The sequence below is a fragment of the Salminus brasiliensis genome, chromosome 1 (genome assembly GCF_030463535.1).
Source record: "Salminus brasiliensis chromosome 1, fSalBra1.hap2, whole genome shotgun sequence".
Taxonomy (NCBI): domain Eukaryota; kingdom Metazoa; phylum Chordata; class Actinopteri; order Characiformes; family Bryconidae; genus Salminus; species Salminus brasiliensis.
The window spans coordinates 6,394,561-6,421,879 of NC_132878.1; the positions used below are offsets into that span (position 1 = coordinate 6,394,561).

The following is a 27,319-nucleotide window of genomic DNA, read 5'->3' on the forward strand; positions in this document are numbered from 1 at the left end:
TATTAAATATTTCTTATTAAATATTAAGTAATTTATAGTAAATACTGAATAATTTATAGTAAATACTGAATAATTTATAGTAAATGCTGAATCATTTATAGTAGTTGCTGAATAACGAGCCCTAAGATTAAAAGCTGAACAACTTTAAAATGAGGATTTTCTGTGTTTTCTGAGAGAAAGCAGAACCCCTTGTGGTTCCCCAAAGAACAGAGATGGAAAAATCAGTTTTAGGAGTGTAAAGAAAAAAAGAAAGCTTTACTAAACATTCAAATGAGCAAATTCTCTATAGACTCTCTAGATTATGTGAAGGTTCACTGCTTCACTGAAGCTCTACTCACACTTCATACTCAAGAACCGTCCCCTAAGTGGTCTTTTACAGAATAAGTCTGATGCAAACAGCCCTTATGGCACCTAGTGTGTGGTTCCCAGTAGGCACAGAACCCTTACCTTCTGCAGAGGTTCTGCAGAAGCTTCTCAGCAGTACTTATGTACAAAAACAGCAAAACAACCATTCGGCAAGTTCTGTAGAGAACCAGAAGTGGTTCTTGTGAGTCAGCGTTTCAAACTTAAGCTCCTACCTTGATGGAGAGGTGCTTGCTCTCATGCAGAATCATCTCCTCTGAGATCAGCAATGTTCTGGTGGGGCTGCACAAGTCCAACGGCTGTGAGACAAAACACCAAGAACAAAGAAGACCATTAACAAATAGCTTAGGATGATTAAACACAGGTGAATGGAAGTGCCCCCCTCTTCAGTCCCATCACATTTACCCCCTACAGACTAGCAACGCCAGTGCCGCAGTGCTGCGGGTACACTTACAGGTGTCAGTTCCATACTAGAGCCGGGCTGAAAAGAGCAGTCGCTGTGCTGTAGGTGGATAAACTGAGGTATAAAAACTGGTGTAGCGCTCTTCACTCTGGATTCCACACCCACGGCTCTGAATGTGCTGATGGGCCAACAGCAGTCTGGGAAAGCGTCTCTTTTCTGACCACGCTAGGCTAAAAGTGGTGTGCACCGTTGCATGAAAAAAAGTGTGAAAGAGCCACATCCTTTTTCTGGAGGTGGACTAGAACACCGTAGAGTCATGAGGACATGACTTAGTGGCATTAGCAGGAAGTGTAGGCTGTGGGACGTTTTGTAGAGACCCTTTTACTTGTTGTGGTTTGTCACAAACATGCTAGCAGGTTAGCACTCGACAAACTTGCAGTGTTCTTCTCTTCTGCACTAAGGAGTGTTTCACCTACTGACACTGATACATTCATAATACTGAGTAACTCAATGTAGATACTGAGTAATTCATAGTAAATACTGAATAATTCATAGTAGCAGATACTGAATAATTTAACGTAGTAGATACTGGGAAATCTATAATTGATACTGAGTAATGCATAGTAAATACTGAATTATTCATAGTAAATACTGAATAATTCATAGCAGCAGATACTGAATAATTTAACGTAGTAAATACTGGGAAATCTATAGTTGATACTGAGTAATGCATAGTAAATACTGAATTATTCATAGTAGATACTGAGTAATTCATAGTAGATACTGAGTAATGCATAGTAAATACTGAATAATTCATAGTAGATACTGAGTAATTCATAGTAGATACTGAGTAATTCATAGTAAATACTGAATTATTCATAGTAGATACTGAGTAATTCATAGTAAATACTGAATTATTTATAGTAGATACTGAGTAATTTATAGTAAATACTGAATAATCCATAGTAGATACTGAGTAATTCATAGTAAATACTGAATTATTTATAGTAGATACTGAGTAATTCATAGTAAATACTGAATTATTCATAGTAGATACTGAGTAATTTATAGTAAATACTGAATAATCCATAGTAGATACTGAGTAATTCATAGTAAATACTGAATTATTCATAGTAGATACTGAGTAATTCAAAGTAAATACTGAATAATCCATAGTTGATACTGAGTAATGTATAGTAAATACTGAATAATCCATAGTGGATATTAAGTAATCTGAAGTAGATACTGAATTATTCATAGTGGATACTGAGTCATTTATAGTAAATACTGAATTATTCATAGTGGATACTGAATAATTTATAATAGTATATACTATAAAATCTATATCTATATAATAATTCATAGTGGATACATTGTAATTACTGAATAATTCATAGTAAATACTGAAAAAGTCCTTGTTGAAACTGAGTAATTCATAGTGGATACTGACTAATTCATAGCAGACACTATATAATTCATTGTAAATACTACAAAATGTAGCAGTTTAGCAGCTACAAAGTTACAAGTGCTTACTAATTACTAATACATATGAAATAATCTATAGTACATACAGAATAATTCATAGTAGATACTGAATAGTTCATAGTAAATACTGAATAATTCAAAGTAGATACTAAATAATTATCAGACATTATATAATTCATAGTAATAGTGAATAATTTACAGTACATACAAAATAACTTAACAATACAAATTAAACTTAGGTGCACACAGAATCTGTACTGTCTGCAGAGTTTCTTTAAACCTTTAAAGGTTCTTCACAACTGAACATCTCATTTACAAAAATGGTTCTACAAAGACAAACTCGGAAATTTTGTCTGGCCAGCGCTCAGGAAAGTGTTCACCTTCTTCAGTCATGACTGACCCAGCACTGATAAGCTGTCTGCTAAATCGTCTGAAGCTTAATTGTCTTTGCAAAGTTTTTACCTCACTGGCATAACAAGGCCGAACGAAATGGGTGGAGATAATTAGCGTGTGATTTATTCTGAATTTAATTTGAAGGAATTAAAATCTGACCCAACCCCAATGAAGATCAATGAGGTGGAAAAAAAAGGTTTCAGCTCTTCACACATGAAGAAATGTCCACAGATTGTAGAACCAGACGCTCTTATTGCAGAGTGTCAAACAAGGGAAAGAATTCAGTTATTCAGGCTGAAAGTGCTTAAAGTGCAGTAAAGCATCGAGCAAGTAATCACAGCTTACAACAGACCAGTTAGTGTTAGCACAGGAGCACATTCAGTGCAAGACTAATTCCACCGAAATGCACCACAAAGTGCCACAGGAGGTCATTCCTAACTGTGGCCATCAAACTCTATAACACCTCCCTCTATGTGTGACACTACGGTTCAACTGTGCAATACTCAAGTTATACTGTTCATATGTGCAATAATAATAGTACTATAATTCAATTTAATGTGTGCAATAATTGTCCACATTTTTATCACAGTTATTACCAATATGCCACTTTACTAAATTCATATAATTTAGTAAATATTTTATTATATTATTTTATTATATTTATTATATTTAATTTAGTAAATATTTTTTATTATATATAATATAATTATATATTGTAATATAATTGATAGATATTTACATTTAAAGTACATTTTTGTGTTTATTTTATAGTGCGTTTATTCGTACACAAACGGTTGCAGCTGTAACAACTGTATCTTTCCTCCTAGGATCGATAAAGTGTTGCTGATTCTGATTCTGAAGCTTAAACCATAACTCTCCTCAAACCATGTGGAGGTGTTCAGTAATTGTTGTTTCTTGAAGCACTCAATGCAAAATTATCCAATCAGGATTTTCCCCTGTGGTTTCTAGGTAGTCAACTGAGCAACCTTTCCCTTTGGTTAGGCCATCAGGAGCTGGACCGAAGGTCTTACACGTCTGAATTAGGAAATGACAGAGGAATCGCCTGCATACCTGAGAATGTTCCTGAGCAGAGTTCCAACCAATTCTTTTGGGAGGAGTTGCAGAGTATGAGGATTAGGTGGGGTGGTTATCATCCAACATCCTGACCTGGTTCAGCACTTTCACAAACTACTAAATCTAATCCCACCTACCGACAGACTGTGTAGCATGTTGCCCCTCGTGTTTGTGTTGCATTTTGTTGGATAATATCTCCAGTTTTGAAACCGCAACAATCAGCGCCGCTCCCTCCATGTTGGCTCAGAGTACGGATCATGGATGAGAATTTGCATGTCAAAGTCCACCAAAGGTTAACTTGCCACTTAAGTAAATTCGTCCGGAAGTTGAAATCTCTTTGAAATTTAAAGCTTCTGTATGGAATTTCGCGTGCCAAGCCCAGTGTAAACAGGACTGAACACAATCAAATCCTCACACCAATTCTCCTCCAAAATCTAGTAGAAAGAAGCAGGAGAAAGTCCCTTAATTCCCTTGATTTCAGAAGAAACAATGAATGAACAGGTGTCCCAATACTTTTGTCCATACAGTGTAAGTTAGTTTAGCTGAGATAATCTCTATGGGGCAGTGGTGGCTCAGCGGTTAGAGCACCGGGATATTGATAACAGGGTTGTGGGTTCGATTCCCGGGCTCGGCAAGCTGCCACTGTTGGGCCCTTGAGCAAGGCCCTTTACCCTCTCTGCTCCCCGGGCGCTGGAGTTGGCTGCCCACCGCTCTGGGTGTGTGTGTGTACTCACTGCCCCTAACACATGTGTGTGTGTGAGTGTGTGTTCACTACCAGATGGGTTAAATGCGGAGGACACATTTCGCTGTACAGTGACAAATACGTGCACCTTTACCTTTGACAGCAAGTGTGTGATGCTTTAGGCACACATTTAGCATGATATTAAGTGCTGCAGTTGGAGTTTCCATTACTTGTTAGCTACATTAGCCATGTAGCTTAATGCCAACCTAAAGAACCAACTTGAGACACCAAACTTAACTTATCTGTGTCTAAAAGTTAACTGGCACCTAATCAGGTCTTGCGCAGTCTCTGAACCCGCCAGCCAGACAGGAAAAAGCAGCGTAAAAAAAGAAGAACCTGACATTCAGCTCAGAACACACACAGGGGTTTTCTAAGAGGAAAGAGACTGTTGCTAAACACACCACAGAATCAGATGACTGTCAGACATACAGAGTCTGGCCCAGTGAATCACCCACCTGCACAAAGATGGGGAAGATGAGGATTTTGGGGGCCACTTTGACATAGGTGCTGTAGTTGGCGTGCGTCGGGACGTGGGACCTGACGATGGTGCAGTTTTGGTAGTTGGCGAAGTTGGAGCTCTGCTGGTAGCTCCCAGCCGAAGGGGGTTTGGCCTTACTGTTGGCGGAGCGGCGCAGGAAGCTGGTTCTGCTGGCCAGGCTGGGGCCGGCCTGGGCACTGGAGGACTGGGGCTGGGGTACGCTGGCCTGCCTCGGGAACATCCTCCCTGCTGGAGCACAGATGTATTTCCAGTTTGTGAGACTTTACTTTTATGTAAAATACACTACTTTTACTTTCTGCAGCATGGATCATCCCTTTAAAATGGGAAGACTTTAAAAAGACTATAACTGTGTCCCAATTCAGGACCTCGATTCGTAGGCTGATTGCGAAGGCTCCTTGCCAAAATAAAAGTGTCCTTCTTTTTTCATGCCAACGAAGGATCTAATGGATGGCAGCTCTCTCCAGGTGGGTAGGCGGTGCTCTTTGGTGGAAACCCATCCAGCAGTTTGAAAAGAGAAGGTAGGTGGCTTTGCATGTAGCAGAGAAGACGCGCTCTAAGTCCTTACCCTCCCAGTGACCTTGCTAATGCTAGAGGGTGCTATAAATAGGTGGGTTAATTGGCAGAACCAAATTTTTATTTTGTAACATTTAGAAAATCTAATTTCAATTTTTCAGAATTATCCATGTCCCTCTCTAACAACCCCTCCCTCCTTGAGGCAGACACGGATTAGATTCCTTGGCAAGCCCATCAGTAAGAGTCCTTGGGCAAGACTCCTAACCCTACGTTCACCTACCTGTGTACCAAACGTAAGGTGCTTTGGATAAGCGCATCAGCCAAATGTAAAACATGTAAAAGCAAGGCCAATTCAGAGTGCATTCACTTGCTCTGCCATTAAGAGACTTACCTAGAGTGCCATGGTTGTCTCCATATACTGGCCTCAGGATCTGTAAGAAATGAAGTCACTCAGTTAGTAACTATGATGAACACTTCTGGCACAATCAGATTCCTGACAGATTATACAACATGGGATGCTTTCGGAAATACATTGATGTCCCGGATATAGGTCTACTCCTACCTAGTACCCAGCAGCCCAGTAACCAGCACCCCAGTACCCAGCAGCCCAGTAACCAGCAACTCAGTACCAAGCACCCCAGTAACCAGTAGCCCAGTAACCAGCACCCCAGTACCCAGCAGCCCAGTAACCAGCAACTCAGTACCAAGCACCCCAGTACCCAGAAACCCAGTACCCAGCACCCCAGTACCCAGCAGCTCAGTAACCAGCACCCCAGTACCCAGCAGCCCAGTAACCAGCAACTCAGTACCAAGCACCCCAGTAACCAGCAGCCCAGTAACCAGCACCCCAGTACCCAGCAGCCCAGTACCAAGCAGCCCAGTAACCAGCACCCCAGGACCCAGCACCCCAGTACCCAGAAGCCCAGTACCCAGCAACCCAACCCAGCAAACCTGAATCTTTCTATTGCGCTCAGTTTATTGTTCATTTTTTCTGATACTGAACATCACATAGCTCAGGATAATTTCACATGTGACCTTACTCAGTATCATGAGACAGTTATTAGATTATCCACTAGAATAGAGCATTAGAGCACTGTTTCCAATCTGAGGAACTGAGTGGCATGATAGTTTGAGAATTCTGAGGAATGAGGAAAACACTTCAACACAGACAATGAGTATTTATAGGACTTTCTCCTTCGCTATGAGAAAGAATAGATACCGTACACTCTTAAAATTAAAGATGGGTTCCTTGAGTGAGCCATAGAAGCAAGAACTCTTCAAAAACCCACAGAATTCTGGCATTGACCAGTGCTCTCTAATCTGGGATTGGTTCAGTTTATGAGGACAGTGGAGTTCCTCATGATAAGAGCAGAGCTGTGACCAGTTCTGCCCTTTAATTAATAAACACATCATTGATCCGGATTTTACTCAAGAACAAATTTAAGACAGTTTTTAGTAAAGATGTGGGACAAATCGAGTCCTGATGATTTTAATCAGACGGCATCACCCGGGATTCAAACCAGCGACCCTTGGGTCATAGTTGCAGTGCCATAGCCCAATAGACCACTCTTTAAACCTTTAAAAGGTTCACACACACACACACACACACACACACACACACACACACACACACACACACACACACACACAAAAAAATTATAAAATGTCTCTTTATGAAAAAAGTGCTGCTCTGTCTCCAAACACTACTCAAAGATGGAATTGGACATTCATTTATGATGACCAGTGCCTCCAAGACGCTCCTGAGAGTTTTCTGGCTCTAGGCCAGGCATTATCCCTTTGGCTGACAATTAGGGAAAGTCACAGCAGAATCGTTTCAGGGGCAAAAATGGATCGCCTCTGCTCCGACAAACAAACACGGTTATGAGTCCCAGAGGGAGCGATGGAAAGGGAAGGAAGGCAATAAACCAGGGCCACGTGCATCTCCTGTTGGCAGCAGCGTGATCCCTCCAAATCTGATTTTTTTTTTTTTAAGGTCAGCATGGCAGGGCTTGTGCGTCAATTGTGTGTGACACACTGGGCAACTGCTGACCTCTACAAGCAGTCTGTTGTACACTTGCACACACACACTTGCCACAATGTGAGGTCATATGTCCTAAATTTATATTTATATGTAATCCCATTATGTAAGAGTCTTTTTCTGGAGTCTTTAACAGAATCTTTCACAGCTGATTAGCCATAACATTAGTACCATAATCACCGTCCATCATATCAGCTCTACTTCCCATATAGGACCACTATGTACTATGTAGACTCTGTTATCAGCCCCCTCTCACCCTATTTGTTCGTCAATGGTCAGGGCCCCACAGGACTGACCACCACAGAGCAGGTAGGTAGTATTTGGGTGGTGGGTCATTCTCAGCTCTGCAGTGACACTGTGTTGTGTGGACCAGACACAGCAGTGCTGCTGGAGTGTTTAAACACCTCAGTCTCACTGCTGGACTGAGAACAGTGCAGCAACCAGAAATATCCAGCCATCAGCATCCTGTGGGCAGCAGCGTCCTGTGGGCACTGATGAAGGTCTAGAGGATGACCAACACTAACTGTGCAGCAGCAGATCAGATGGACCAGCCAGGTACTGGACTGTCCAATAGAGTGGACAGTGAGTGGACAGACACAGTGTTTAAACACTCCAGCAGCACTGCTGTGTCCGATCCACTTGTACCACCAGCGCAACACACACACTACTAACACACTCACCACCACCATGTCAGTCAGTGTCACTGCAGAGCTGAGAATGTGCTGTGTAGGGTCAAAGCTATCAGAGGTCGAAGTGACAAGAATCAAGAAGCAGTAAGACCTGAAGGGATGAAAATGAAAGGAATTTGATAAGCGAAGTGATGAACTGACAAGTGACAAGGCAAGAAGAGCGGCATGGGAAAAGAAGGGGGTCCTCGAGCAGGAGGGGTTTGACTGACATTGTGCCGCAAGTAGGTAAAGCAGGAATGACAGGTCCCAATAAAGCGTCTGTGAAGTCAGCAGTTTTAACCAGATCACTGCTGAATTTCTCAAAGCTGATTCGAGGGCCATGGGTACTGCCCTGAAGCTTAATCTCTTCTTAAATGTGCAGTTCAGTAAAAGTTAGAGGTGCAGTAAAGTGCCATCTTTCAATTTTGGCAGAAAAAAGTAAATCATCTGGTGATAAAGAACAGACATGTGTATGTCATAAAAAACGTCCTCTGGCTTTGGGACCTGTAGCTGCTTAGCTTAGCCTGATTGTCCTGAAGATCTGAAACCTGTAAGAATCCTTTAAGATTCAAGGAAGATGAGCATCCAGGATTTTTCCTGTCCTGCACCGAAGCTGTGGAACGAACTTCCCCTGGGTGTCCGAACAGCAGAGTCGCCTACAGGTCACCTACAACTGGTTAAAAATGTACACCGATTGGCCATAACATTAGCACCACCGGCCTAATATTGAGTTGGTCCGGCCACTACTACAGACCTGAGCATTCGAGGCATGGACTTCACAAGACCTCTGAAGGTGTTCTGTGGAATCTGGTACCTAGACTAACTTCAGCAGCAGATCCTTTAAGTCCTGTAAGTTGTGAGGTGGGGTGAGGTCTTCATGAGCATTAATAAGCCTTCGGTGCGAAAGACCCTGTTGCTTCTATGCTTCATATTAATGGGACCCTGTACTGCAGCCTCTAAAAGCCCACTGGGAGTCGACACCGTAGTCTGCACAGGTGGCATACGGCATTGTGAGCATTTATACTTGTGCTTATACTAGGGTACGGTGTAGGGTACATGTGTATATGCGGAAGGAAATATTGGCCTTTAGCCTTGGTTGCTCCCCGGTTCTATCGATCAGATTAACAGCATGAACAGAGGGCTTGTAGGGTTGAGGTCACTGGGTCATCCTAAGGCTACAGCAGGACATCCTACTGCAGAGTGGGACAAGCAGTTCCTGCTTCAGCAACCAGAACAGATCAACGAACTACAAAGACTGCAGGATGGCAGAGCTTCTAGCAGCATGTGGTGCAGACTTCATTACGTCTAATTCATTTCTAATCAACCCACAGAATCCTCACTAATCTGTCCTGTAGATTAACTCTCCCAGCACCAGGATGACCTTTCTGATGCAGAACCGACGCAAGTGAACTGGATTCTCCGTCATGTCTAAGTCAAGAAATCCAAACTTGAACAGTTTGGTGGAATTCAGTCGATACCATGACGGTTCAGGTGTAGCCCACTTGCAATTTTTACCATACTCTCACAATTGTTGGTCACCCACAATTAGCTACAAACAGACACTAATCAGCCATAACATTAGTACCACATCCCAATATTGAGTTGGTCCCCCTTATGCTACCACAACAGATCTGAGCATTCGAGGCATGGACTCCACAAGACCTCTGAAGGTGTCCAGTGGTATCTGGCACCAAGGCTAATACTAGCAGCAGATTCTTTAAGCCCCATAAGTTGTGAGGTGGGGCTTCCATGAACATTAATAACATATACATAAGATGCTGAATTTATCTTCATTGTGTCATAAGACATTGTTTTACAAGCATTTGTTTATTTAATCAACACTGAAAAAAGTAAAGAGTTAATACTTGTGAAATAATGTGCAATTCCTTGTTTTATATTATATATATATATATATATGTATTTTTATTTTCATTATTGTTAGATAAGATAATCATTTATTAGTCCCAGAGTGGGGAAATTCTCAGTGTCACCGCAGCAAAGGAATAGCAAGACACTCAGATGCAAAACCTAGATAAATTACCACTATATACACAATATAAATAAAAGAAGTAAGAGAAAAACTATATTATCTGAGAAAAACTATATTATTTACATTGTTCCATTGTTCAGTGATTGTCTGTAGTTTTATTAGGCTGTTTGTGTTTGTTTCTTTCTTTGTAAAGCACTTTAGGCATTGTTTGAATTGATGAAATGCTAAATTCAGTATTTCTGAAATAACTCATTTTTTATAAAGCAATAGAGAATACTATTTTCAACAGTTTATGAAATTACATTGTGAGATTACATTGACTTCCACTGTAAAGTGACCATGTTAAGCTTCACTGTTCGTTTGCATGGAATCAATTTCATATAACACATATACATACTGTATATATGAATAATGTAATGTTATGATAAATATGCTCATCATTTGCAATAGCTGCATATGACTTTAATGTTATAAGATTATCAGAATGCAGTATAACATCAATGATGAAGTTATGATCATATTAACATTCACTAAGCCCTATATCTGTTTAGTGGTACTAAATAGACAAAGTCGGATAACCTTGCAAAAATAACTGTAAATATTGAATAAACAACCACTGGAAACTTGTTTACAATGCATTTAGTGTATAGAAGCTTCTAGGGGGATGATCAGGCTATAAATACCAGCAGGGTGTGTAATGGGATTTATAGATTGAGAAAAGGCAGTTATGGCATTTGGGCGTGTCAAAGGCCATAATGTGGGGGGAGCATTCAGGAGCAGTCACACTGGTCACACATCTGGCCTGGCCCACTCTTGAAAATCTGTGAGACTACCTGGAACAGTGAGGAAATGCCAGGGACGGCACCGCGTAATCTGGCTGATTCATCAATTCTTTGATGCAGGAGTGGCTGAACTCTGATGTTGCCTAGATCTAGAAACCTAACAGCTGTTGGTGGAGGTATTGTGTGCTATTAGGTACATTTCAGTCACAGGTGAGTAATCTTTGTCTGGTGAGCTTATCTGGTGAGCTGACTTCGTGACTATGTGCACTCAGAGATGTATCGTAAAGAAGTAGAAGTACTTCACTACTGTACTTAAGTATCTGTATCTACTGGATGATTATTGCTTTCTCCTACTTCCACTTTTACTTCACTGCATATTTTGGATGAGTTTAATACTTTTACTCCGTTACATTTTTTACGGTTATAAAAATGCTACGAATCATTTCAAACCCACATCATCACCTCCAGAGCTCTAGATGGCGCTGTCACCGGGTTTGATGAAGCCGCCTCAACATTGAGCTAAAATGAGCTAACACTAACGCTAGAGCCCTGTTAGTTTGTCTTCAGATGGAAGAAGAAGAAGAACCACCAGAAGAAACACCTCCGTCTTCAGCTCCTGCAAATACTCGTATGTGTCCGAATGGCCTGAGCTCTTTCAGCTGTAGTTGGGTTTACAGAGAGTGACGCTCAGGGGTTTGAGCTGCTCTCCTCACTGGTTTTACAGATGAAACTCTTGTATGTGGCGGGTTGAGTCAGGTCTGAGTTTGTTTAGAGAGTGAACTGAAGACTCGTGTTCATGAACTCTGTCTCCTACAGTCCCGTCTTTCTACTACAGCCAGAGGAACTGAGACCATCCTTAAGTCTGAGCATCTGAACTAATATAAACACTGATACCCAAACTTTTGACTGCTTTCTGTAAGAACTACAGAACACAGTACTGTACTTTTACTTTCAGTACTTAAGTAGTAAAATTCAGAATAAACTACTTGCAGTACTTAAGTACTAAAAAAAATGAGTACTTTAGTACTTCCACTTAAGTCTGGAGCTTAAAGACACTTCTACTTCTACTCAAGTCCCTTTTTTGACAGAGCACCTGTACTTTTACTCATGCTGGGCTCTAGTACTGTATACAGTTTATACACAGTAGCGTATGTCCCAGCAAGCCAACACTGTAGAATAGTCCACTGTGGATGTACCTGACTGCCAGGGTTGATGGGGGACAGGATGATGTAATTGTCCCCGTTGGAGGCTTTGACGCGCGTCCCTCTCAGAGTGTGTGTGTGTGTCCTGGCGTTGGCCTCGCCCTCCTCTCTCCTCTCGCCTCCCCATGGCACCCCCATGCCGGCAGGCCTGGCGGCCTCTGACCCGTTCACCAGCACCCTGCGGCTGGCCCGGTGGTGAGCGGGCAAGGGGGGCACTGGGGGGGTCTTTTCTCCACGTCTGTTTTTGGGCGGAGAGATGGGCGTGTCGTAGTTGGAGGGTTTGTAGGACGGGTGATGGATCAGGCCCTCAAAGCTGGACTTAACAGAGGGTCCAGTACGCCAGACCACCACTGTAATTTCACTGGCACTGTTTCTATAGAGAGAGAGAGAGAGAGGGGAGAGAGAGGGGAGAGAAGATCAATGTGATCAGATCTTTATATAATCCCTAAACCAACATAGTTCTACATTTATTTACTGAGTGAAATGATCCAGCATTAAATATCTTTATCAGAAAAAGCATGTGAACCTCTAGGAGGAGGAATTCGGTTCAGTCAAAACTGTTCCGCAAAAATGTGCCCCGAGATATTTGTAACATTTGCACAGACAAAGACACGTCATACATATTGTACAATTCCCAAAAGGAGCCCCCGTCCAGTGGTGACGCTGTTTTGCCAAATACTGGAGGACTGAGCTGCTACAGCTACAGTCATGCTGCTTTTCTTTATTAGGTTTAGGTTAAATTTAGGTTTGGGGGTTGTAGGTTAAGTTTAGGTTTGGGTGTAGGAGGTTAGATTTAGGTTTAGGTATAATAGATTAGGTTTAGGTTAAGGTTAGAATTAGGTTTAGGTGTAGTAGGTTAAGTTAAGGTTTGGGTGATGTAGGTTAAGTTTAGGTTTAGGTGTAGTAGATTAGGTTTAGGTTTGGGTGATGTAGGTTAAGTTTAGGTTTAGGTGTAATAGATTAGGTTTAGGTTATGGTTAGAATTAGGTTTAGGTGTAATATGTTACGTTTAGGTTTGGGATTACAGATTGTATGAATCCTGAAACACTCTTTTAGTCACATACGTATGAATTCCTCTAGACCCGTCTATGTCAAATAACCTACCAATGTCCACATCTGGAATCATATTTGAAAGAAACATTGTAACAGAACCTTTACAAACATACACTGTATGTCCAAATGTTTGTGGACGTCCCTTCTAATGAAGGCATATAGCTACTTACACCCATTGCTGCAAAATGGTGTGCAAATGCACCCTGTAGAGAAGTACTGTCAATCAAATAAAACAGCATTGAGCTGTGGAGCAGTGGAAGAACTGTGCTCTCTGGAATAAAGCCTGGTACTCCATCCAATACTTTTGGGATGATTTGGGGTGATGTGGGGTGACGATTATCATCCAACATCCTGACCTCCTAAAAACGCTTTTCGCTAAATGCAATCAAATCCTCACAGCAATGCCCTCCAAATGTAGTAGAAAGCCTTCTTCCCTGGACAGTAGAGACAGTTACTCCAGCAAAAGTACCTTTGATTTCAGAAGAAACAATGAATATGAGCAGGTGTCCCAATACTTTTGTCCATATAGCGTACATAGTTATACTTTGACTTAGCATTAATTAATTCCTTTTGTTGTCTTGGCAACAGCTGTTGCAATTACAATTACATTTCATCTGAATGTGACGGGGAGAGAGAGAGAGACATAGAGATAGAGAGACAATGAGATAATGATAGGGATGTCAGATAGTGAATGAGCGAGACAGACAGACAGACAGAGGGGAAGAGTCAGTAAAGGAGATAAATGGACTGAAATGTATGACGCATTGTCTTTCTTTATCCGAATTCTTCACAAACACTGGGGAGAAGAGAAAAAGAGTGAGAGACACTTAGAGAGAGTAAGAAAGAGAGAGAGAGAGCGAGTGCGTGAGGAATGACAGCTGGAAGAAAAGTAAAGAAGGAGAGGAGAGTGAGTCACTTCTGACAGAGCATTCTGATGATAATCTGAAGTGGCTTCTCCGCTCGCCCCGAACCAGCGCTGGCCTCCGTCCGGTATCAAGCTGCGCGATCCAAAAACATGAGTGACAGCGCTAATAATAAGGCCTGAGTGTCTAAATAAACAAGAGTAAACAAGAAAATACAAAAAATGAAGGAAAATATGGAGACTGAAAGCCCCCAAATGAAAGGCTGCCGGCACACACTCCTAAACATCACCGGGTTCTTGGAGCGATGCCACAGAAGAACCGCCTTTGGTTCCATAAGGAGCCATAAATGTTTGTGACCTTTCTGTAATAGACCTTTCAGAAGGTTCTTGACACTCATACATCTATACTACAAACATACATACACACACTATATGGCCAAAAGTTTGTGGACAGCCATTACTGACACAGATAGTCCTTGTATGGAGCTATTGGCACCATGCTCCCTAATGCCAGGCGTGGGCTAGAGGGGTATAAAGCCCCCCAGCATTGAGCTGTGGAGCAGTGGAAGAACTGTGTTCTTTGGTTGAGTTGGTTGGAAATGAGTTGGGTTGGTGATCATCATTCAACATCCTGACCTCACTAAGCCTCTTGTCGCTGTATGCAATCGAATCCTCACAGCAATGCTCTTCCAAAATCTAGTATCTATTGGCGTCCCAATACTTTTGTCCATATAAGTGGTGTGCTTCACTAATGAACTGTGAGAGTCCTGAGCCTGAAAAATAAAAGAAATAACACAGGCGGCAGGAGCAGGCGGAGAATTGGGAGCTGCTGAAATGGCACGGAAACACGTTCCGGTTGCCACGGGTAATTATTCATCTTTTATTGTACGGCCTGAATCTGCATCCTTCCCATTAAGCAAGAACATTAACGGCAGGTGACTTGATTTATGGGCGGAGGAGACGATGCCGCACTGGCTCAGTATACACACGCATACAGTGGTGGTTCTAGCCTATGTATGGCGCCCTGGACGAACCCCCTCTTCTGGATGCAAACGCAGGAGGCAGAACGATTCCCAGCCAACATGCTCATGCAACGCTCACATGGGTGGAATTTGGGCTGGGTGGGTTCCAGGTGGGCATGGGCTTGTACATCTGTTGTTAGTGGGACCCAGTTGGGCTTCTCAAATGGGCCCTATCATTACAGCCCCCTGCCACATGACTGGCTGATTAGATGATGGCATGAATTAATAGGTTCACATGTTTTATTATTAAATCAGTGAGTGTCTACATTTACAGGTTATGTTTATTTGGATTTATTCTAATGTTATACATAGTTAATTACAGGTAGACACTCTCACTGACCACTGACTTCATGTTTATTTGGGGTTATTGTAACATTATATAGAGTTAATTACAGGTAGACACTCTCACTGATCACTGACTCATGTTTATTCGGGTTTAATATAACAATATTTAGAGTTAATTACAGGTAGACACTCTCACTGACCACTGACGTATGTTTATTTGGGTTTATTCTAACATTATATATAGTTAATTACAGGTAGACACTCTCACTGATCACTGCCTTTATGTTTATTTGTGTTTATTCTAACATTATATATAGTTAATTACAGGTAGACACTCTCACTGATCACTGCCTTTATGTTTATTTGTGTTTATTCTAACATTATATAGAGTTAATTACAGGTAGACACTCTCACTGATCACTGACTCATGTTTATTCGGGTTTAATATAACAATACTTAGAGTTAATTACAGGTAGACACTCTCACTGACCACTGACTTCATGTTTATTTGGGGTTATTGTAACATTATGTAGAGTTAATTACAGGTAGACGCTCTCACTGATCACTTTATGTTTATTCGGGTTTATTCTAACATGATATAGAGTTAATTACAGGTAGACTCTCACTGACCACTGACTTTATGTTTATTTGGGTTTTTCTAACTTGATATAGAGGTAACTACAGGTAGACACTCTCACTGACCACTGACTTTATGTTTATTTGTTTTTTTTTCTAATGTTTTATATATATATATATATATAGAGAGAGAGAGAGAGAGTTATATAATTACTGATATTCAGTAATTAGGTTCAGAGTGATTGTCTAAAGGGGACTAATGGAACAATACAGATGCAGGAGATAGAGATCAGGTTTATAAGCTCAAAAAGAAACATTTTTACCCAATACCTCTTATTTCCTCAGGAGCACCGGCAAGCTGACCCCATAAAGTCAGATTGCTCATATTTTGCATCATCTCAGGGCACACAACACACAGAAGGGCTATAAAAACAACACACACACACACACACACACACACACACACACTCACACACACAGATGCACATACACATAATCGTGTGCCACGTACCTAATGGCATGAGCCAGATCTACACACTTCCACTGTTCCACAGGCTGACCGTTCAACTGCAGCAGAGTGTCCAATTGCTGCAGGCCGGCCACATCCGCAGGACCACCTGAGAACACAACACACACACACACACACACACACAAACTCAATGGGCCGTGAGATATTCTTTGAAATGATTCGTAAGTTGACACATGTGCACCCCCACCACACACACACACACACACACTTACACACATACTCATATGAACCATTTTCAGCCTCACTCTTTTAAGAGCAATGTTAATTAACCATCAACCACCTTGAGTTGACACAAGTGCACCCCCCCCCCCCCACACACACACACACACACACAACACACACACTGACACACTGATAAACAGTAAACTCTTCCTGTATTTAAGTGTAAGTTTAGGGACGCACACACGGATGTGGGAGGTGTGTGGAGGTGGAGGTGCTGAAATTCTAAGCGGAATATGATTGATGGTGTAAGATAAAAATGATAAAAGGGCTTTTTAATGATCATACATAATTTACATATATCATAACAAGAGAAAGCAAAATACACAGATACAGAAACTGACACAGCAGATGCACACCGTGCTCTTACGTTCTTACCTGGATCCACAGCTTGTACTCGTACAGGTGAGTCGGAGCAGATGGTGAAGCCATAGCCGTCCTTTCCTCTAAGAATGGTCACCTAGAGAACACACAGACAGACGCACACACAGGTATGAATGTGCTGTACTGCCACCTGTTGGATACAGCAGGCAGGGAGCTCTCGTTTAACCTGCTTTTAACTGCAGGGGGGGGGGGGGATGAAAGCTGATGGGTATATTACATACCTGAATATCGCTGGGGTTAGAGACTGGCTCACTCACTGACTACTGACTTTAGATTCATTTGGATTTATTCTAACATTATATAGAGTTAATTACAGGTAGACACTCTCACTGACCACTGACATTTGTTTATTTAAGTTTATTCTAATGTTATATAGAGTTTTACGGATAGACACTCTCACTGACCCTTGACCTTATGTTTATTTGGATTTGTTCTAATGTTATATGGAGTTAATTACAGGTAGATATTCTCACTGACTACTGACCTTAGTTTATTTGGGCTTATTTTAATGTTATATAGAGTTATTACAGGTAGACACTCTCACTTACCACTGATTTTATGTTTATTTGGGTTTATTCTAATGTTATATAGAGTTAATTACAGGCAGACACTCTCACTGACCACTGACCTTTGTTTATTTGGGTTTCTTCTAATGTTATATAGAGTTTTATAGATAGACACTCTCACTGACCCTTGACCTTATGTTTATTTGGATCTGTTCTAATGTTATATAGAGTTAATTACAGGTAGACACTCTCACTGACCACTGACTTTATGTTCATTTGGGTTTCTTCTAATGTTATATAGAGTTTTATGGATATACAATCTTACTGACCACTGACTTTATTGAATTGTTATAAAGAGTTTTATACGTAGACACTCTCACTGACCACTGATCTTTGTTTATTTAGGTTTATTTTGATGTTATATAGGGTTTTACAAGAAGACACTTTCATTGACCACTGACTTTATGTTTTTTGGATTTGTTCTAATGTTATATAAAGTTATACAGGTAGACATTCTCACTGACCACTGACTTTATGTTTATCTGGTTTATTTTAATGTTATATAGTTTTACAGGCAGACACACTGTTTTTACAGCACTCGGGATACATTACTGTTTTAGAGGACAAACACACACACGCACACACACAGCATCTGACTTGAAGAGCCACAAGCGTCTTCAAGCATAACTTATATAAGCCATAATCATATGCCTCCCACACACCCCCCCCACACACACACATGTAAACACACACATACACTTAACATGTTACATGGTCTGACTGAAGAGCAGAGTCACAGGTGAGAGTATGACATTCTCTGACATGTTCATGTCTGCCTTAAGGAAAGACTTACATATACACTCACACACTGTATATATATATATATATATATATATATATATATATATATATATATATATATATACACACATACATATATACATATGCACACAAACAACAAGGCCTGCAGAATACAATATAGCATTAGTATCACAGGTGACTGCAATAAGCAATATGAGTCTTATAACTTAATACAACCTCAATATTATCCCAATATAGGCACAATACAATCCCAACACATCCTCAATATAATCCCAATGTATATTCAATATAACCTCAATACAACCTTAATATAAAACCCATGCCAACCTTAATATAATTATAATGTAACCACAATGCACTCGCAATAAATGATCAAGCTGCACAGCAATCACATGAGGCAATGCACCAGCCTAAAATAATCCAATACAACGTCAATGTTATCCCAATAAATTCACAATATAATCATATTAAAACCTTACCATAATCCCAATATAAGCTCTATATGGCCACACTATAATTCCAATATAACCAGAATCTAATCACTGTATTGTCTCTATATAATTCCCAAATAACCTCAATGTAATCCCAATATGAGTTTTAATTATATTCATTATAACACAGCAATAACATAAGGTAATGCACCATCAACATAATCAAGACAGCCTAAAACAATAAAAATACAACCTCAATATAATTCCAAGACAACCATAATACAATCCTATTATACCCACAGTTTTAACACAATATAATCATGTTATCTCAATAGAATGTCCAAATAACCTCAATTTAATCCAAATGATTTGCTTTAAATACATTGAAAGTTACACAGCAACAGTGGGAGGGTGTAGTTCAGTCTCTGTTGTTTAAAAGTCTGAGGGAAGTTTGTGGGACAAAGCTATTGCAGAACCGTGCAGTAACAGCACGGATGCTCCAGACTCGGGATCTTATTTTTCGTATACTTCTTTTACCTTAAACTGTTCCAAAATATTTTTTAAACATCCTAAATTTAAATAGCTTTCTATTTTGGTTATGTGGGGTTCATGAGAATCCATTTGTTTCTTTGCAGCCTTTACCAACACCACCAGTCCTGTCCTGTCCTGCTTTTTCTCAGGTTTTCACATCTGCAGAAAATATCACAACCTGGACAAATCTGACCGTTGTTTGTAGACGTGAGTCATTATATTTGAAGATCTTCACAAGCTCCTTCATGATTGTTTGACAGAGAGCTGATCTGCGTTGTATCTCCTGACCGCTGGATCCTTTGACGGCAATAAATGATCCAAGCTGCCCACCACTTTTACAGCTGTTCCCCATCAGTGGTAAAGCTAGTGGTCTTTCTTGTTGCTATAACCTTTGTTTTCTTCATTGTGGCTCCCATGTTTTCACGCTGTGCCTCGAGATCTGCTTGATTTTCCACTGTGAGTGTCTTATCATCCACGTAACCAGTTCTCCACCAGTCTAGAACTTTTCATCATCTTTTTACAGTCCTGTTTCTCATTTTATCAAGAGCAGGAGATACTGTAATGGGTGTTTTCCCCCTGTACCATTCAACCCTGTCCAACACACACACACACACACACACACACACACACACAATCAGGAAGAGTGGAGAGTTCCATAGAAATGTGATGAGGAAATGTCCACAAAACACACACCTATCCACCAACCCAGCCACACACACACACACACACACACACACACACACACACATTTAAATAATGCCGTTCCGAGTGCCAAAACTAACAGAGTGTGCCGGCACAAAGGAAGAATTTCCAGCTCATCTGCTGAGCAGGGATATTACTTTAAGCCCTGGAGAAAAGTAAGAATCTCGGTTATGAAAGGATGAAGACAGGATGAAAACAATAAAGTGCTGCAGTGCTGCCATCACCCCCCCCCCTACACACACACACATACACACACACACACAGCCCTTTCAGCTCTGATGCCAGTTTCACATTTCTAAAATCACACACTAACTATTTAACATTTCAGGATATGTCCTCACTGCCCATTTTATTAGAAACAATTGTGCTTCCACTTACTGGACAATTTAACAGAAACACCCATCTTGTGCTTCCAGTCACTGGCCAGTTTATTGGAAACACCCATCTTGTGCTTCTACTCACTGGCCAGTTTATTGGAAACACCCATCTTGTGCTTCCAGTCACTGGACAGTTTATTGGAAACATCTGCCTTGAACTTGCATTCAGTGGCCACATTATTGGAAACTATATATATATACTTCCATTGACTGGACACTTTATTGGAAACACCCATCTTGTGCTTCCAGTCACTGGCCAGTTTATTGGAAACACCCATCTTGTGCTTCCACTCACTGGCCAGTTTATTGGAAACACACATCTTGTGTATCCACTCACTAGACAGTTTATTGGAAACAACTATCCTGTACTTCCACTCACTGGACACTTTACTGGAAACATCTCATTTGTACTTCTACGAACTGGCCATTTTATTGGAAACACCTGCCTAACACTTCTACTCGCAGGTCACTTTAATAGAAACACCAACCTTGTACTTCTACTGAATATATCAGAAACACTTGCCTTGTGCTTCCACTCACTGGTCACTTTCTTTGAATCTCCTGCCTTGAACTTGCATTCAGTGGCCACTTTATTTGAAACATCTATCTTGGACCTTCCACTCCCTGGACACTTTATTGAAAATACTTACGTTGTGTCTCCTTTCTCTGGCCACTTTATAAGAAACATTCTTTTTGAGCTTCTACTAACTGGTCACTTTATTTGAAACCCCTACCTTGCATGTCCACTCACTGGACACTTTATTGGAAACACCTACTTTGTGCTTCCTATTACTGACCATTTTATTACAAACAACTATCCTGCACTTCTACTCACTGGCCACTTTATTAGAAACACCAACCTTGAACTTGCATTCAGTGGCCATTTTTTAGAAACACCCACCGTGTATCTCTACTGAATGTCCACTTTATCAGAAACACCTGCCTTGTGCCTCCACTTACTGGACACTTTTATTGGAAACACCTGCCTAACACTTCTATTCAATGGCCACTTTATTAGAAACACCAACCTTGAACTTGCATTCAGTGGCCACTTTGTTTTAGAAACACCCACCTTGTACTTCTACTGAATGGCCACTTTATCAGAAACACTTGGTTTGTGCTTCCACTTCGGGACACTTTGTTGGAAACCTCTACTTTGTGCTACATATGAGTTACACTGCCAAACTGTACACCAGCAGGGTGGAGGGGTTTCTAATAAAGTGGCCGGTGAGGGTAAAACGGGGTGGGAAGGTGTAACTGTGTCAAAGCTAAGCTGAAGTGAGTGATTGGTGCATTAATGAAAGCTCGCCTGCTGTGATAGTGAAAGGTCAGGCAGGCGAAGCTGAGCCATATTAACCCCCCACAGCGCCGCTTCTGGACATATGTCAGGCCATTTTGCCTGCATGCTGTTTGACTACCTCCTGCTGGTCTGCATGGAGTGTTTGCGTGATGGGGGGGTGATTCTGAACTGAGTGCAAAAGTGCACAGTAGCAAAAACCTGCCATTGTGTTTCCACTCACTGGCCACTTTATTAGAAACACCTACTACCTTGTATTTCCACTCAATGGCCACTTTATTAGAAACACCCACTACCTTGTGCTTCCACTCACTGGCCACTTTATTAGAAACACCTACTACCTTGTGCTTCCACTCACTGGCCACTTTATTAGAAACACCTACTACCTTGTGCTTCCATTCACTGGCCACTTTATTAGAAACACCTACTACCTTGTGCTTCCACTCACTGGCCACTTTATTAGAAACACCTACTACCTTGTGCTTTGACTCACTGGCCACTTTATTAGAAACACCCACTACCTTGTGTTTCCACTCACTGGCCACTTTATTAGAAACACCCACTACCTTGTCTTTCCACTCACTGGCCACTTTATTAGAAACACCCACTACCTTGTGCTTCCACTCACTGGCCACTTTATTAGAAACACCTACTACCTTGTATTTCCACTCAATGGCCACTTTATTAGAAACACCTACTACCTTGTGCTTCCACTCATTGGCCACTTTATTAGAAACACCCACTGCCTTGTGCTTCCACTCACTGGCCACTTTATTAGAAACACCTACTACCTTGTATTTCCACTCAATGGCCACTTTATTAGAAACACCTACTACCTTGTCTTTCCACTCACTGGCCACTTTATTAGAAACACCCACTACCTTGTGCTTCCACTCACTGGCCACTTTATTAGAAACTCCCACTATCTTGTGCTTCCACTCACTGGCCACTTTATTAGAAACTCCCACTATCTTGTGCTTCCACTCACTGGCCACTTTATTAGAAACACCCACTACCTTGTGCTTCCACTCACTGGCCACTTTATTAGAAACACCCACTACCTTGTGCTTCCACTCACTGGCCACTTTATTAGAAACACCTACTACCTTGTGCTTCCACTCACTGGCCACTTTATTAGAAACACCCACTACCTTGTGCTTCCACTCGCTGGCCACTTTATTAGAAACACCCACTACCTTGTGCTTCCACTCACTGGCCACTTTATTAGAAACTCCCACTATCTTGTGCTTCCACTCACTGGCCACTTTATTAGAAACACCCACTACCTTGTGCTTCCACTCACTGGCCACTTTATTAGAAACACCTACCACCTTGTGCTTCCACTCACTGGCCACTTTATTAGAAACACCTACCACCTTGTGCTTCCACTCACTGGCCACTTTATTAGAAACACCTACTACCTTGTGCTTCCACTCACTGGCCACTTTATTAGAAACACCCACTATCTTGTGCTTCCACTCACTGGCCACTTTATTAGAAACACCCACTACCTTGTGCTTCCACTGACTGGCCACTTTATTAGAAACACCCACTATCTTGTGCTTCCACTCACTGGCCACTTTATTAGAAACACCCACTACCTTGTGCTTCCACTCACTGGCCACTTTATTAGAAACACCCACTACCTTGTGCTTCCACTCACTGGCCACTTTATTAGAAACACCCACTACCTTGTGCTTCCACTCACTGGCCACTTTATTAGAAACACCCACTATCTTGTGCTTCCACTCACTGGCCACTTTATTAGAAACACCCACTACCTTGTGCTTCCACTCACTGGCCACTTTATTAGAAACACCCACTACCTTGTGCTTCCACTCACTGGCCACTTTATTAGAAACACCCACTACCTTGTGCTTCCACTCACTGGCCACTTTATTAGAAACACCCACTATCTTGTGCTTCCACTTACTGGCCACTTTATTAGAAGCCATTGCTTGTTAGCTGCATTAGCCTCGTAGCTCCAGTGCAGAATTAAAGATGCAGACTTTCCAGGCGATTTGGCTGATTGACCACTTTTAGGTGAAAGGGAGAAAAACTGTGTAGGTTTCTTTATTTTCCCTTTTTTGGGCCAAACTATTGCTTTAAGACAGGAGTGCTACAGAGAAAGGAGAAGAGGAAGAATCAATACAGAGCAGAACAAAGTAAAAAAAGAGGAAAGAGAAAGAGATCAAAAGGGGAGACAGACTGGTTTTGGGGGAAAGCATCCCGGAGGATTGGCGAGCAGACCGTAGCAGAGAGGAGGGGAGGGTTGAGGAGGAGAGAGAGGGAGGATAAAAGAGAAAAGAAGGGAAGACGGCCAAAGGATGTGGTGAATGAAAGTGACTGGATAAGCGCTGCAGCAGCAGTGTACTGATGCACAGGTACGGCAGAACTCGCACAGGGATTACACTGCTGCTTAACACTGCTTAACCCTTTCACACTCGCCCAGTTAGGGTCATTCTAGACATGAACTGACAAGAATAACAGAACAGCCACTGTACTTCAATATAATCACATTTACTGTGCTAAATAAAACATGGACAATTAGGTCCTCCCTTTGAGTTGCAGTCTCATATACACAATGTGTCCAAATGTTTGTGGACACCTCTTTTAATAATAGATTAAACATTTTTAATATTGGGCAAGGCCTGAAAACACTCAAACTGGAGTACAGAATGACTAAGTCATGGTTTTTAGATCCACAAAAAGCAAGCACTCTCAATCTGGCTTACCCTCAGATGAGGCAACATGGTGTTTATGCTCCAATGGGTGTATATTTGCCCCATTCGCCCCTGTTGGCACACACACAGATGCATGCATGGCCAGGTGCACTCATGCCTACAGCTCAAATTGAGGCCAGTGGATGATGTGGGACTCACAACAGAGAGCATAACTGCCAATTGTGCGCCAACATCAAAGTTAATGGGGAATTCCACTGATTTCGCAACATTGGTTTAATGCCTCCAAAAGCTCCCTCACAGAGAGGTATTACACTGTGTAATACACACACACACATACACACACACACAACCATACAGTTTTATGATGTTTAAAATTTGATTTTTAACTATACCATAGTTAGTTCTAACCTCATAACCTGATTGGTTGAGTACTACAGTATTACTTCAGATGTGTCAAATCAGACCCAGGAGCAGAACATCAGCTGCAGATGATCAGAACACGGTTGGAGAGGATGATTCTGGAGGAGTCTGTCTTATTCAAACCTCAGACATTTAGTCTGGTTTGCTCTTGATGGTTGGAGTAAGAGGTGAAGATCACCATCATGGCCAGATCCAAAGAGCTCTCTGAGGCCTTCAGAAAGAAGACTGTAGATGCAGACGAGTCTGGGAAGGGCTTTAAGATCTCAGAACAATCAGAAATCAGCTACATCATTTACAAGTGAAACATCTGACCAATATGGCCAAGTCAGGCCATCCTAGCAAGTTCAGCCCAAGATCAGACCACAAGACGAGTAAAGAAGTCCCCAACAGTCCTACAATGTTCCCTTACTGTCAAAAAAATACTGAAATGTTCCAGAGAACACCTAGACCAGGACCAGGACTTCTGGAACAGAGTGTTTCAGAAAGGCTTCTTCGCAGCTAAACATGAGCATACGTTAGCCTCAGGCTAACACACTACCCACAAGCTAAAACACTTTCAAAGAAACAATATAATATGGATTGCACTGTTGTACTGTTATCCACCCACAGAGTAAACAAGCGCTGGTGTGTCAAAAAGAGCAGCACTGCAGCTCCAGAGCTGGAGATGTAAAGGATCACACACTGCCATGTGCTTCTATCACACTCTGCCTCGGGTAACGCTTGCTACATCCAGTAATTGAGCTCGCCTGTCAGGATCAATATATGGATATGTTCTAGCTGGAGCCGGGTGGATTTCAGGCGAGTGAATGAGTGTGTGTGTGTGTGTGTGTGTGTGTATTTGTGAGTGTACGTGTGCTTGCATGTGTTTAGGTATTTTACCACATATTACCCTGTTCATCTTCCCTCTCGCTCTCTCTCTCTCTCTCTCTCATGTCCCTGCATAAATAATTCAGCTCTGAAAAACCTGTACACACTCACTCGTCAGCCCCTCGCTCTCTCCTGAGTGTCTGTGTCTGCCTATATACACTCCCCGTCCAAATATTTTTGGACACCCCTTCTAATAAAATGCATTCAGCTACTTTAAGTTGCACGCATTGCTGACACAGATGTGCAAATGCACACAAACACACACACACACACACATCTCCTCTAGTCCCTGTAGAGAAGTACTGACAGTAGAATAGGACTCTCTGGAGCAGATAAGCATTAACCTATTGGCTCCATGCTGCCTAATGCCAGGTGTGGGCTATAGCGGGGTATAAAGCCCCCCAGCATTGAGCTGTGGAGCAGTGGAAGAACTATGCTTTCTGGAATGAGGAATGAAGGTGCTCCATCCAGTACGTTAAGAAGGAGTCAGGGAGTTGGGGATGAGGTGGGGTGTTGATCATCATCCAACATCCTGAACCTTCCCTAATGCCTCTCTTGTCACTGAATGCAATCAAATCTTCACAGCAATGCTCCTCTATATCCTAGTAGAAAGCCTGGAGAACCCTGGAAATTTGGTCTCTACTCCAGTTACTCTTAAAAAAGCAGGATATTTTTGAATACCCCTGATTTCAGAAACAATGAATGAGCAGGTGTCCCAATACTTTTGTCCATTTAGCGGATCTGTATATGTTTATCTATCTGCCTGTTTGTCCACCTGCTAATATTGATGTCTGTGTGAATCTCTCTATAGTCTGTCTGTACATGTCTAAATATCTGTCTGTCTGTCTTTCTTCATACTGTATCTTTCTTTATCTGTCTGCTTGTCTACATGCCTGTCTATATGTCTGTGCAGCAGACTGTCTACATGTCTGTCTGTAACTTAGAGACATTTGTATATATTTGTATAAGACATTTATATGTCTTATACATATGTCTCCATATCTCTCTCTACATGTCTGTCTGTCTGTCACTTCTTTACTATGTCTGTCTATCCTTATGTATCTGTCTATCTGTTAACCTGTCTGTCTATCTGTCAACATGTCGACATGACTGTCCGGCTGTCAACCTGTCTACATGCCTTTCTGTTTGCAAACCGGTCTATATGTACTTCTGTCAACCTGTCTATGTTACTCTGTCTACATCTGTCTGTCTATCTTCGTGAGTCTGTGTCAACCTGTCTACATGTCTGTCTATCTTAGTGAGTCTGTCTGTCAACCTGTCTACAAGTCTGTCTATCTTAGTGAGTCTGTCTGTCGACCTGTCTACATGTCTGTCTATCTTATTGTTTCTGTCTGTCAACCTGTCTACATGTCTGTCTATCTTAGTGAGTCTGTCTGTCAACCTGTCTACATGTCTGTCTATCTTAGTGAGTCTGTCTGTCAACCTGTCTACATGTCTGTCTATCTTACTGTTTCTGGCTGTCAACCTGTCTACATATACTTCTATCTGTCCACGTGTCTGTTAACTTGTCTGTCTGTCAACCTGTCATCATTCATGTCTATTTGTCAACATGCTTGTCTGTCTGTCAACCTTGGTATAT

General features: G+C 41.6%; 1 protein-coding gene across 2 annotated transcripts in view; it reads right to left on the minus strand.

The window, feature by feature from the left end:
* Nucleotides 1–27,319, minus strand: part of rgs3a (regulator of G protein signaling 3a) — a 256,992-nt gene that overhangs the window by 186,231 nt on the left and 43,442 nt on the right. For both annotated transcript variants that reach the window (XM_072694696.1, XM_072694615.1), the window contains 6 exons: nt 17,077–17,158; nt 16,462–16,567; nt 12,147–12,525; nt 5,864–5,903; nt 4,916–5,187; nt 579–662 (listed from right to left, as the gene is read on the minus strand). In XM_072694696.1, the coding sequence (XP_072550797.1) occupies nt 579–662; nt 4,916–5,187; nt 5,864–5,903; nt 12,147–12,525; nt 16,462–16,567; nt 17,077–17,158 (963 nt within the window). The remainder of the gene's footprint in view (nt 1–578; nt 663–4,915; nt 5,188–5,863; nt 5,904–12,146; nt 12,526–16,461; nt 16,568–17,076; nt 17,159–27,319) is intronic.